Raw genomic sequence first — 14208 nt, forward strand, 5'->3', positions numbered from 1 at the left:
CAAGATGTATATTTTAGATTTATATATATTACTGTATATCTACCGTACAGTTAAAAAAATACTTTTTACTGCCCTCCCCCCAAGGTAAATTTGGTAATAAATATATGAGTGCATGTAGAAATTCATTATTGGAAAAGGCAATGCACCCCACTCCAGTACTCTTGCCTGAAAAATCCCATGGATGGAGGAGCCTGGTGGGCTGCAGTCCATGGGGTTGCTAAGAGTTGGACACGATCGACTTCATGTTCACTTTTTACTTTCCTGCATTGGAGAAGGAAATGGCAACCCACTCCAGTGTTCTTGCCTGGAGAATCCCAGGGACGGGGGAGCCTGGTGGGCTGCTGTCTATGGGGTCGCACAGAGTCAGACACGACTGAAGTGACTTAGCAGCAGCAGAAATTCATTATTAATTATGAACTTGACCCAGATGTGACTGAGCTTCCTATTTTATACACAACACTCTGAAATGTGTGTCAATCACAGATTATATATTCCAAGTGTATCCTTTTATGTGAAAAAACTTAACTGGTCATTCACATATAATTTTTGAAAGGTACAGTGTGGATGAAGTGCCATAGAACCTGCGACAGACCCTACTGTCATTGTATCAATGACTTTGGGACCTTTCTTTTGTACCATATTCCATATTACAGACGACATTGATTGTACTTAGAGCCTATGCACCTGTAACTGAATTAATGAAATAATGAAATAGGCTTAGTGACTAACACAGCAGTTTACTTACACCACACGTGTTGATCTCACATTTTTATTCTGTTCATTAAAAGACAATGCTATTTGTGACCCACTAAGTTTTCACAGCATGCAATCTCATAAAACCTCATTAAATACTAGAAACAAATATGAATAGTAAAAATATATGAATTTTCAGATTTCTACGTGGATCAGGTTTTTAGTACTTACTAAATTTAGCTCGTTGCCAAAATAAATGTTTCTTACTGTTTCAAAAAATACACAGATCTTCTTTGTGTTCATTTTTGGACATGACTTCATAGATTTTGATTAAAAAAACAAAATTTTTATGTTATATTTTTATATATAATACCCCCATTTTTGAAGGGGAAAAGATAGCCTTTATGTTCAGTTTTGTTTTTAACATGTCAGAGAGAAGAAAACCATATCACATTTTTAGATAGTGACTGACAGAAGCAGGCAATAGATAATTCTAGTTAGAGAATCCAATACTGTTTTATAACCATTATTTTTAACTTCGTAGTAACTTCATCTACTGGCTGGGATATGGAGAAGATAAATGTTTGTTCATTACATATTGGAATACACAGATTTCTCGTATTTGTCATTTACAGATTTTTGCCCCACTTGAGAACCGTCTAAGGAACCATTAGTTCCTTTTTCCTTTGTCCTTCTTTTAACTGCTGAATTTCTATGTTTTTTAATTGCGATATAATTAACGTCTAACACTGTTAGTTTTAGGTGTACAGCATAATGACTTGATGTATGTACATGCTGCAAAATGATGACCACAGGAAGTATTGTTAACATCCATTACCACATATTGTTAAAGAAAGTTTTTTCTTTTGAAAAACTTTTAAGATCTGCTCTCTTGCTGCTGCTGCTGCTGCTGCTAAGTCGCTTCAGTCATGTCCAACTCTGTGCAACCCCATAGACAGCAGCCCACCAGGCTCCCCCGTCCCTGGGATTCTCCAGGCAAGAACGCTGGAGTGGGTTGCCATTTCCTTCTCCAATGCATGAAAGTGAAAAGTGAAAGGGAAGTCGCTCAGTCGTGTCCGACTCTTAGCAACCCCATGGACTGCAGCCCACCAGGCTCTTCCGTCCATGGGATTTTTCCAGGCAAGAGTGCTGGAGTAGGGTGCCATCGCCTTCTCCGATCTACTCTTTTAGTAACTTTCAAATATACAATACAATCCTGTTAACGAGAATCACCATGCTATACATTACATCCTCAGAACTTAGTTTATCTTTTAACTGGAAGTTTGTACCTTTTGACCACCGATGCCCATTTCACCCACCCTCCCTTCCTCTGCGTCTGGTAGTCACCAGCCTGGTTTTCTGTATCTGTGATGTCAGGATCTTTATTTAGATTGCACATATAAGTGAGATAATTTAGTCCTGCCTTTTTTATGACTAATATTAGCGTGTGTGTGTGTCTGTCTATCATATCCCACATTTTCTTTATCCATTCATCCATCAGTAGTCATCTAGGTTGTTTCCATGTCTTGACTATTGTAATAATGCTGCTATAAACTGGGGGCGGTTCGGGGGGTTGCAGATATTTTTTTCAAGATAGTGATTTCATTTCTTTCGGATCAAAACCCAGAAATGCCCTGGTAGCTCAGACAGTAAAGTGTCTGCCTGCGATGCAGGAGACCTGGGTTTGATCCCTGGGTCAGGAACATCCCCTGGAGAAGGGAATAGCAACCCACTCCAGTATTTTTGCCTGGAGGATTCCATGGACAGAGGAGCCTGGTAGGCTACAGTCCATGGGATCGCAAAGAGTTGGACATGACTGAGCGACTTCACTTACTTATGGTAGTTTTAATTTTATTTTTTTTTGTAACCTCCATACTGGTTAGTGGCTCAGACGGTAAAGCGTCTGCCTACAATGTGGGAGACCCGGCTTCAGTTCCTGGGCTGGGAAGATCTCCTGGAGAAGGAAATGGCAACCCACTCCAGTATCCTTGCCTGGAAAATCCCACGGACAGAGGAGCCTGGTATGCTACAGTGCATGGGGTCACAAAGAGTCGGACATGACTGAGCGACTTCACTTTCTCACTTTCATTTTTCATCCTGGTTGTAGCAATTTACATTCCCACCGACAGTCACCGTTTTTTCTCCACATCTTTGCCAACACATTATCTCTTGTCTCTTTTATGATAGCCATTCTAACAGTTATGAGATGTTGTCTCATTACGGTTTTGATTTCCCGGCAATTAGTGATGTGGAACAACTTCTCCTATACCTGTTGGCCATATGTGTCTCTTTTTGGAAAAATATCTGTTCGTATCCTCTACCTATTTTTAAATTAGATTTTCTTTTCTGTTGAATTGTATGAGTTCCCTATATGTTTTGAATATTAACCCCTTATTAGGTACGTAGTTTGCAGGTATTTTCTCCCAGTTGGTAGGCTGACTTTTCTTGTTGCTGATGAAAGAAGAAAAATATCTTCGCTAAGACCAAAATCAGGGGGCTTACCCACTATGTTTACTTCTAAGAAGAGTTTTATGGTTTCAGATCATCTGGTCTAGTGTTTAATCCATTTTGAATTGATTTTTGTGTGTGGTGTAAGATAGGGGTCCAGTTTGATTCTTTTGTGTATGGCTTTTTTTTTTTCAATACCATTTATTGAAGAAACTGTTCTTTCCCTAATGTATATGCTTGGCTCCTTTGTCATAAATTAATTGATCATATACATGAGGGTTTATTTCTGGGCTCTCCATTCTTTTCTATTGATCTATGTGTCAGTTTTTAAGCCAATATCATATGCTTTGTAATACAGTTTGGAATCAGAAAACGTGATGGCTCCAGCTTTGTTCATCTTTGCCAAGATTGCTTTGGCTATTCTGGGTGTTCTGTCCTTCTGTACAAATTTGAAGATTGTTCCTGTTTCTGTGAAAAATGCTTTTAGAATTTTATTTGGGATTGATTTGATTCTGTCGATTGCTCTGAGTGGTTATGGACATTTTAACAATATTTTTCCAATCCATGAGTGTATCATGTCTTTCTAATTTCTTTCCTCAGTATGCAAGTTTTCCACTTCTTGGTTAAATATATTCCTAGGTTTTTTATTCTTTTTTTGTATAACTGTAAACACATATTTTCTTAATTTCTTTTTCTGATAGTTCACTATTAGTGTATAGAAGCACAATAGATTGATTTATTTATTTGTCTTTTTTTGGCCGTGCTAGGGCTTTGTTGCTCCCGGGCTTTTCTCTTTTCTCCACTTGTCATGAGGGGGCCCTGTTCTCTAGTTGCAGTGCTCAGGCTTCTCATCGCGGGGGCTTCACTTGTTGCAGAGCAGAGGCAGTAGCTGCAGCACCGCGGGCCCAGCAGTTTCGGCTCCTGGGGTCTAGAGCAGAGGCTCAGTATTTGTGGCACATCCACTTAGTTGCTCCACTGCAGGTGGGATCTTCCCAGATCAGGAATCGAACCTGTGTCTCCTGCATTGGCAGGCAGCTTCTTTACCACTGAGCCACCACGGAAGTCCCCACGATAGATGTTTGTATATTGATTTTTGTTATCCTCCAACTTGGTTGAATTAGTTGATTAGTTCTAACAGTTTTTTGCTGAAGTATTTAGGATTTTGTGTATATAATATATCATCTACAAACAGATATGGCTTTACTTTTTAATTTTCCATTTGAATAAAAATGGTAAGAGTGGACGTCCTGTCTTGTGCCTGAATTTAGACGAAAAGCTTTCAGTTTTTCACAAGACTATGATATTAGCTAAGGCTTTGCTGTACTAGATTCCTTGTGTACCCCCTTTTTGAGAATTTGTGTGATGAATGGATGTTGGATTTAGTGAGATGCTTTTCTGCAGCTGTGAGATGATCATGTGGTGCATCACAATTTGCATATGTTGTTTAGTCACTAAGTTGTGTCCTACTCTTTTGCAACCCCATAAACTGTGGCCCGCCAGGCTCCTCTGTCCATGAAATTTCTCAGGCAAAGATACTGGAGTGGGTTGCCATTTCCTTCTCTAGGGGGTCTTTTGACCTAGGGATCAAACCCTTGTCTCCTGCATTAGCAGGCAGATTCTTTGCCACTGAGCCACTAGGGAAGCTGTCTAAATCCCATTTGATCATGGTAAATAACCCTTCTAATGTGTTGTTGAATTCAGTTTGCTAATTTTTTTTTTTCTTTAATAGAAAATTATTTAATTAGTATACATGTGTTCCCCATCCTGAACCCTCCTCCCTCCTCCCTCCCCACACCATCCCTCTGGGTCGTCCCAGTGCACCAGCCCCAAGCATCCAGCATCGTGCATTGAACCTGGACTGGCATCTCGTTTCATACATGACGTTTCACATGTTTCAATGCCATTCTCCCAAATCTTCCCACCCTCTCCCTCTCCCACAGAGTCCATAAGACTGTTCTATACATCAGTGTCTCTTTTGCTGTCTCGTATACAGGGTTATCGTTACCATCTTTCTAAATTCCATATATATGCGTTAGTATACTGTATTGGTGTTTTTCCTTCTGGCTTACTTCACTCTGTATAATAGGCTCCAGTTTCATCCACCTCATTAGAACTGATTCAAATGTATTCTTTTTAATGGCTGAGTAATACTCCATTGTGTATATGTACCACAGCTTTCTTATCCATTCATCTGCTGATGGACATCTAGGTTGCTTCCATGTCCTGGCTATTATAAACAGTGCTGCGATGAACATTGGGGTACACATGTCTCTCTCCCTTCTGGTTTCCTCAGTGTGTATGCCCAGCAGTGGGATTGCTGGATCATAAGGCAGTTCTATTTCCAGTTTTTTAAGGAATCTCCACACTGTTCTCCATAGTGGCTGTACTAGTTTGCATTCCCACCAACAGTGTAAGAGGGTTCCTTTTTCTCCACACCCTCTCCAGCATTTATTATTTGTAGACTTTTGGATTGCAGCCATTCTGACTGGTGTGAAATGGTACCTCATAGTGGTTTTGATTTGCATTTCTCTGATAATGAGTGATGTTGAGCATCTTTTCATGTGTTTGTTAGCCATCTGTATGTCTTCTTTGGAGAAATGTCTATTTAGATCTTTGGCCCATTTTTTGATTGGGTCATTTATTTTTCTGGAGTTGAGCTGTAGGAGTTGCTTGTATATTTTTGAGATTAGTTGTTTGTCGGTTGCTTCATTTGCTATTATTTTCTCCCATTCTGAAGGCTGTCTTTTCACCTTGCTAATAGTTTCCTTTGATGTGCAGAAGCTTTTAAGTTTAATTAGGTCCCATTTGTTTATTTTTACTTTTATTTCCAATATTCTGGGAGGTGGATCATAGAGGATCCTGCTGTGATGTATGTCAGAGAGTGTTTTGCCTATGTTCTCCTCTAGGAGTTTTATAGTTTCTGGTCTTACGTTGAGATCTTTAATCCATTTTGAGTTTATTTTTGTGTATGGTGTTAGAAAGTGTTCTAGTTTCATTCTTTTACAAGTGGTTGACCAGATTTCCCAGCACCACTTGTTATGCTAATTTTTTTAAAGGGTTTTTCCATCTATGTTCATCAGGGATATTGGCCTATAATTTTCTATATTTGTAGTGTCCTTATCTGGTTTTGATTTGGGGGTAATGCTGGTCTCTTAAAATGGAGTTGGAAGTGATTCCTCCTTTTCAGTTTTTTAGAAGCATCTGAGAAGATTGGTGTTAATTCTTCATTAAATATTTGATAGAATTCACCGGTGAAACCGTCTGGTGCTGGACTTTACTTTGTTGGGAGGTTTTGGATCACTAATTCAACCTCCTCGGGCTTCCCTGGTGGCTCAGAGGTTAAAGCGTCTGCCTGCAATGCGGGAGACCTGGATTCGATCTATTAGTATGTTTACATTTTCTATTTCCTCATGATTCAGTGTTGGTCAGTTGTAGGTTTCTAGAAATTTATCCATTTCTCTAGATCGTTCAGTTTTTCAGCATGTCATTGTTCATAGTAGTCTCATGACTCATAAGTAGTCTCTTAGTGTTTATCAGTTGTTGTGTCTCCTCTTTCATTTTTTCTTTTATTTCTATAAGTCCTCTCTTTTTTTTCTTGGTGAATCTAATGAAAATTTTGTCTAATTTATTATCTTTTCAAAAAATCTTGTAGTTGTATTGAGTTTTCTATTGTTTTCCTAGTGTATTTTATTGACTTCCACTGTGACTTTATTTCCTCCCTTCTAACTTTGGACTTAGTTCTATGGGCTCTCATTCCTTCAGGTGTAAAGTTAGGTGTTTGAGATCTTATTTCTTAATGTATTCATTTATCACTCTGAATTTTTATCTTGGAATTGCTTTTGCTGCATCCCATAAATTTTGTGTTTCCAATTTTTTGTGTCAAGACAATGTTTTTATTTCACTTTTAAGTACCTTGACCCATTGATTGTTCAGTAGCATGTGGTTAAATCTTCACATATTTGTGAATTTTCCAATTTTCTTCTTGAAATTGATTCTTCGTTTCATACCATTGAGGCCAGATGAGAATACTGATATGATTTCAGTCTTCTTAAATTTATTAATACTTATCTTATGTTCTAATATGTGATCTATCCTGGATAATGTTCCATGTGTGGTGAAGAAGAATGTATATTCTGCTGCTTTGGAATGGACTGTTTTGTAAATATGTCCATTAAGTCCAGCTCATCTTACATGTCATTTAATTCCAATGTTTCCTTATTGATTTTCAGTTTGAATGCTCTATCCATTGGTGAAAGTGGAGTATTAGAGTCACCTTCTATTATTGTATTGGTGTCTATTTCTCCATTGAGGTATATAAATACTGCTTTTTTACTTTGGTATCTCTTAGTTCACTATAGCTTTGTGGGTCTCATGGACACAAGCCCTGTTGACTTTCAAAGCTAGATGTTTGTGGGGCCCGTCTATCAGTTGGAAGTCTTAAAACTTAGAGCATCAGATGTGGGTTTGTGGGGAGCCAACCCTTTCACTTTACAGGAAGAAGATGGGAGTTGTGCATTCCGTTCAGTGTGTTCATGGGAGGACATGAGTTCAAGAGCCTCCTATGTTGGTATCTTGAATGAGAACTCTCTAATCTCCTATTAAAACTTCTAAATCTCCATAAATTATTTTTAGAATGAAGTTTCTTTGCATTTTTGAATGTGTTTATGTGATATATTCTGTTGCATGATTATAGAATTTTACCCTAATTTCCAATTTAAATAGAAATTCTGGTTGTCATCTCTGGCTTAATTATGTAAAATCTATAAATTGGATATTGAAACTTTCATTTTTGAAAGTAGTTGAACCATTCTTTTCTGGTCACTTTTTTGGGGAAAATGTGTTGTATTTTATAATCCAGCATCCTATAGGTACTGAATTTAAAATTTATTAATTAAGTTTCCATTATTGCAGTCACTTTATTTTATCAAGTTAATTCCCCTACTTCTTCTTGTAATTCTAGAGTTTATTTCCTAACAATCTTCATATTGCTAGTTTGTGTGAGTCCATTATAATTCAAAAACAGAATAGGTGATATGTGACTCCTTTGAAATTATACTTCATTTAAAGGAGACTTATTCAAATATGTAATATTTAATAATATCACTTACATTAATAATATTGTTGAGGATGTCAGCACTAAAATGAAATGTTCACTTTGCATTTAATAAATTAATGATTCATATCTGTATGTGAAAGAACTCAGAAAGAGTCTTGATAACAGGTAGGAAATTGCAGTTAACAAACATTTTATTCTGTTTTTAAGAGGAGAAAGATTTTAAAATTATGAGTTGTGTTTCATTCTAATTTCTGTGAAGATGATAATTAATTATACCCATTAATTATGTTGTTTACCACATGTAATATTATTTCATTGTAGAAAATACTTAATTACATGGTTATTAGTATCTTAACAAGTTAATATTTCAGAATGATTGTCCATGATGCTAAAACAACTTGCAATATTAAGTCATTATTACTGTCTTAACTCCATTTCTGGTTAATACAGAATAATAACATGATACAATATATTTGAGTAGAACACAGAAATTAGCAAGTCATTTTTATATGCCAAAAGAACTTCGCAAATGCAGTTTATTTTAACACAAATTCCTCTTATAACGAGAAATTATTATTGAAGCAGTTGCTCTGTGAATTTTAATATGGACTGTGGAGCCAATTCAGTGTCACGCCCAAGAAGAGCATTAACTCAACAGAAATTTTAACATATATTAAAAAGCCATTGATTTATCAAACTGCTGACCAGTTACCTCACATCGATGGTGATAGATCAGCTCAAACTAACATAAGCTGTTAACCAAATACATATTTATCTCTAGTAACATTGCATTCATTTAACATGTTAGAGATTTTCTGTTGCTTTTAAGGAAATCTTAGAATTTAATGTGATCCCTTATCATGAGAGTGAAAAGGTTTACTGTTACCACTTGAAGATAAATATTATTGCAAATATTTACATCTAAGTGAACCTCTTCAAAAGTTAGTATTTTGCAATCTAATTATAATTGGCTATATAGTTTCTCTTATCTTCATCATAAATATTTCTTAGGAAAAAATACGAAACAAAAGTAGTACAGAAATATTCATACTGGAAAGCATTGTCTGCTTTTCTTTATGAATCCTTGAAATCTCAGTAGTTAAGTACTTATTGTAATTTCTCTTCATCTTATCTTCTGTAATCATTGGAAAAATGTTCCTTGTGTCTCTCGTTCTTACTTTCAGAAGCATGATAATCACTGTCAGTGGGAGTGGGAAGGATAATTTTATTTACTTGTATTTTGTTTATTTACTTCTAAAAAGTAGAAAGTGATCTATGAGTACTAACTGTGAATACATACTACTTATTTAGGTAGAGCTAGAGGATGAAACTCTGAGCTCTTGGGCACTAAAATTGTGAAATACATAAACGTTGTGAAATGTGAGTCCAGAGAAATGAAACTGTTAAAAGGAATTTGGTTTTAGTTGTACATATTTTTTTTTATGAAGAATGACAATTGAGGAAGTAATCAGATTGAACTTGCTACACTGTTCCCACAAACACAAGAAAAAAGACTAAAATGAAGTATTAATTTCCTTTGATATTTAACTTTAAGGTTGAAAACTTAACATATTGACTTGTTAAACTTTTCCTTTAAATGATTGTTGTTTATTATGGTACACATTTTTTCTTGGCTAGTTTATTTTATCTGATGGCCTAAACCGAATAGCAAATTTTTTTTGAAATTGTCCTTTAAACATTAGTGAAAGAGGGTTTTTTTTGCTGAATGTGTGTGTGTAAGTTGGGTTTATATTCTAATATTTTATCTACAGCACATTTTTCTCTCTTTAAAAGAGAACACAAATAGAAATATTTTAATGCATAGAAAATGTTACTTTTACATCATCAGAAAGCTAGCAGATTAAAGTATTGAAGTTGTTTAAAAATAAAAAATTTAAAACTGCAGAGCAGCAAAGAAAAACTTATAACTGCATTTAATGTGTAGAACATTTTAGACGATTTAAAAATGATGTTTTTAATAAATATGTTAACAAAGCCTTTAAAGCGATACCAGTAAGTTTTGAATATGACTTTAAAAGTGAAATAAGTTTAAAAGCAACAAAGTATAGTTATGTTTATGAGATCTAAACATGAGTTAATTTACCATTGTAAAATATTTCAGATTTGGTACAGATACTAGTATAATGCTTCTTTGAGCTTGTTTTCATTACTCTGGCAAGGAAAAACAAAATTCTGCCTCGAGCTGTATACTCCTGCTGTTGGTTTCTTGTAATGAAAGTAACTGTGCAGACTTATTAGTTTAAATAAATTTTTATGGCTTATTTAACATATAAATGTAATTTTAATTCTGAGAATATTGTGAAAGACGTGGAAAATAAATTAATAGGAACTGAAAGTAGCATGGTCATTCTCTGTGTAAGTGCGCGTGTGTGTGTGTAACACATAATAAGATTTGTGAAATCTGTTTTCAGTAGATGACTTTCAGACTTTTTAAAAAGCAAAGCTCCCTATTAAAAAGGCACTTAACTTATTTTCTTTGTGAGACATGCTAGCTAAAAGTTAATTTGAAAAAGAAGAAAGAGAGTAAAGAGAGCTTTCTATTTCACTGATTTGGGTAGAGTGAGTCTTTTCCTTCAAATAAAGATTCTTGAAGTGCTCTTAAGGATAATTGATGATGAGCACCCAGGAATCCAAAAGAACAGGGAGCCTTTTCCATTGTTTTTGTCTAATTTCGGATGAGTAAAGAGATTATGTCAAGGGATAAAATAGCTCCTTACTTTCAAGGTGTTTTTTAAAACATGATTTCTTGAACTTATGAAGGCTTACATATTTGTATTATTTTGTATGTTAGCTGATCTGCATAATGTTAAATATTTTCTCCTCTATGTAACCAACTAATATAATCATACCTGTTTTCTAATTTAAATGTATGTATGTGTGTCTCTATAGTAGAAAAATAACAAAAGTTTAAAATAATGGCACTGTCATAGTCACTTGCTTTAAATAAATGCAAGAATCTAAAGCCTTGAAATTAAGATAAAGGGAAACAGGACAGCAAACCTTTCAAATTCAATGCTTTATTGATCTTGTCTACACCATTTTACACAAAAAATGAATTTTTTGTAACTTTATATATTGAGGATTGCATAAATTCTGTGGTAGAAAAATGTTCCTATATTAATCTGACTTGGAAGATAGCTTTATAAAAACTTTTGTTGTTTTTAAAATAAATTTGTATACTTTTTGTTTTCTTTGTTTTACTTTTTCTTCACAGGTGAATACCATCTTTCACTAAAGTAGATTTGCTCTGAAGATATCAAGAGCTGTAAAGAAAGACATTTTCCTGAATTTATATTTTTAATACTTGGGCTATAGTAATTAAAATTTTATAACTAATTTATAATCTAATAGTATTGTTTGGTATATGTAAAACTCAAAACATTTCTATTAATTATGGCCAGTTTTTATTTAGTGCTTATATGAATTTCAAATTTAGATATTTGTGAATTATGTAAGTTATTGAAAACAAATGGAAGTATAATTTGTTTTTAATGTTAATAGGAAAACTGATTTCATTATATATCCCTAAACAGTTTTTAAATCAATAAAATCAGTGTTTCACATTTAATGCAATAAATGTTAATTTTAAGAAAAATTAAATCTTCAGTTAGAAAAATTTTTTTAAATACAAAGAACTCTTTGCTGTGGTAATTCAGTTGTTTAAAAATATTAAATCTGAAACAGTTTATTTACTGAAATAGCCTAATCTGAAAAGAAAAATTCTGTCTTTGAAAATAAGTTGTAAAATTACAAAATTGTATTGTAGAATTTAATGATTTAACTTTGAGAGCCTGTATGTTTGATTACAAAGTATTTGTATTAACTGCTAATGTCTTTAAAAATATTGCTTTAATTGCTTTGACTTTCTCACCATCCTCAACAAGTAAGTAGGAGGAGGGTCTTCCCTTTTTTGCGTGTGTAATTTCAGTATTCACTGTTGTGGTAATAGAACTGTTCAACATAATATTTTGGGTTAAAGTGGTTTTGGTGTATTTGTTTTTTTAAGTTGGAATCCACAAATGCTTTAAACCCTATTCCTGTTCTATGAAGGAACCTTCTATCGTTTATATTATGAATATTCTATACGATTATTGAGAAAAAAATAAATAGTTTCAGCATGCACATGCTAGAAGAAGAGTGTGGAATAAACTACCCAGCCAAATGTATATTTCAGTCTGGGAGATGACATGGTGAAATAAAAAGAGCACTGAGTTTAGAGTCTGAAGAATCTGCTCTACTTGCACCCCAGGATTACTGAAAGGCCTGAGCCTTTTCAGTAAAATGTTTGTGAAAACCATTTTTATTTCTAGCACAAACTTTGCAGTGTAGGACGTTATTTGTTTTGGGGGTAATGAATGCTAAGTTACTGCCACATAACTCTTTTTTCATCTCCTGGCTAGTAATCAGTAGAGGTGTCTTCATTTTCTGTCTTGGAAAATTCTTTGATTTCCTACCCTGCTATTAATCAGGGAGTAAGTCTTGTGAATTATTAAAGGAACGAGAAAGAGATAAGTAGTAAACTAGCATTTCCAAAAAAATGGGTTGGTTTATAACATTTTGTTCATCTCTAGATAATCCAAAGAGAACCAAAAAAATGCAGTAACAGTGTCTTGGCTTATTCTTGAAATGTATTATAAGTTTATATTTAAGGTTGTGTAGTTAATGTTTTACGAAGATTTTATTCACATGTTTTTCAGTGTAACCTGCTGTGATTTTTTTTAATATCATCTTATTAAATGAATCACTGCTTTCAGATTATTAGACATTTAATATTATAAACTGTAAAGAGCCATCTTTCCTTCTTCTACTTTTCATTAATTTTTTTTTTTTTAGTTAATTTTTATTGGAGTAAATTACACAGTTGTGTTAGGTTCTATTGCTCAGGAAAATGGATCAGCCATACATATGCATATCTACCCTTCTTTTGGAGGAACTGGGAGTTTGGGATTGACACGTATACACTATTGATACTGTGTATAAAATAGACAGCTGAGGGGATTATTAATGTTTTGATATCCTCCTTTTATATAGGATTTCGCCTCCCGGGCTAAACTGGCAGTTCAAAATCTAGTACAGAAGGTTGGATTTTTTGGAATTTTAGCCTGTGCTTCAGTAAGTAAATTGTATTTAAATGGTGGATTTATATTTTGATTCAATTTGTTTTTAAAGTGTATGAAGTTAAAAAAGTTATCACTTTTAATGAGTATGTAATTTTATTAATCATTCATCTTACTCATCAAATGAGCTGTTTTCTGTTGGTTAGGTTTCTATCTTATTTACTGACTTGTAAGCATTTCATCCTGCCATGATGACTTCACACCTAAATGGCTTGATTCAATAAGAAAAAAGAGACAAAATCCATCCTTCCCATAAAGAATATATAATGAAGTACATTTAAACAAATAACAATGACTTCATTCTTTTCAGAGTTATAGACAGGTACTCCTTTTCCAAAGCCTCAGGCATATAGTTATAAGGAAGAATTCATATAAAACCTCCTTAAGTGACTGTAATACCTAGCTTGGTAGTTGAAACATCTGTGGCAAGATTAAGGGCATCTGTGGCCACAGTGAACTAAGAAACTATTTGTGTCATACTATTTGTGTCTCACACAAGAAACTTGAAAACAAAACTTAATGTCTCAAATTGCAAATTTGTGAAATTGACAATCCTTCTTGAGTTGATGTTTATCCTGGTCCTTTTCTAATATAATAGAAACAGTTATATTTGAAATGAAGCATTTTGATCTAAGTTTTCTTTGGTAGTTTGTACAAAATTCTTGATAGTTCAGTGGTAGATTTGGCCAGAATACTAGATGCACCTAGTTAATATGATAAAAGTTGCAACTGTAAGTAAAATTCAGAAGATTATTACCTGCTGGCACATAGTTTCTTTACCCATTATATATTAGAATATGAATATATCTGAGTAAACTCTTTCCCACCATAGCAAAGTACATACCCAAAAAGGGAAGACATTTGGTGCCAAAA

General features: G+C 34.3%; 1 protein-coding gene across 6 annotated transcripts in view; it reads left to right on the forward strand.

Moving 5' to 3' along the window:
- The window catches only part of VMP1 (vacuole membrane protein 1), a 128643-nt gene that overhangs the window by 83653 nt on the left and 30782 nt on the right, over positions 1 to 14208 (forward strand). For all 6 annotated transcript variants that reach the window (XR_009491511.1, XM_059877873.1, XM_005219886.5 and 3 more), the window contains one exon: positions 13250 to 13330. Coding sequence is in view for 5 of the 6 variants with exons in the window: in XM_059877873.1 (XP_059733856.1) it covers positions 13250 to 13330 (81 nt within the window). In the remaining variant the exon portion in view is untranslated. The remainder of the gene's footprint in view (positions 1 to 13249; positions 13331 to 14208) is intronic.

The sequence above is a fragment of the Bos taurus genome, chromosome 19 (genome assembly GCF_002263795.3).
Source record: "Bos taurus isolate L1 Dominette 01449 registration number 42190680 breed Hereford chromosome 19, ARS-UCD2.0, whole genome shotgun sequence".
Lineage (NCBI taxonomy): Eukaryota > Metazoa > Chordata > Mammalia > Artiodactyla > Bovidae > Bos > Bos taurus.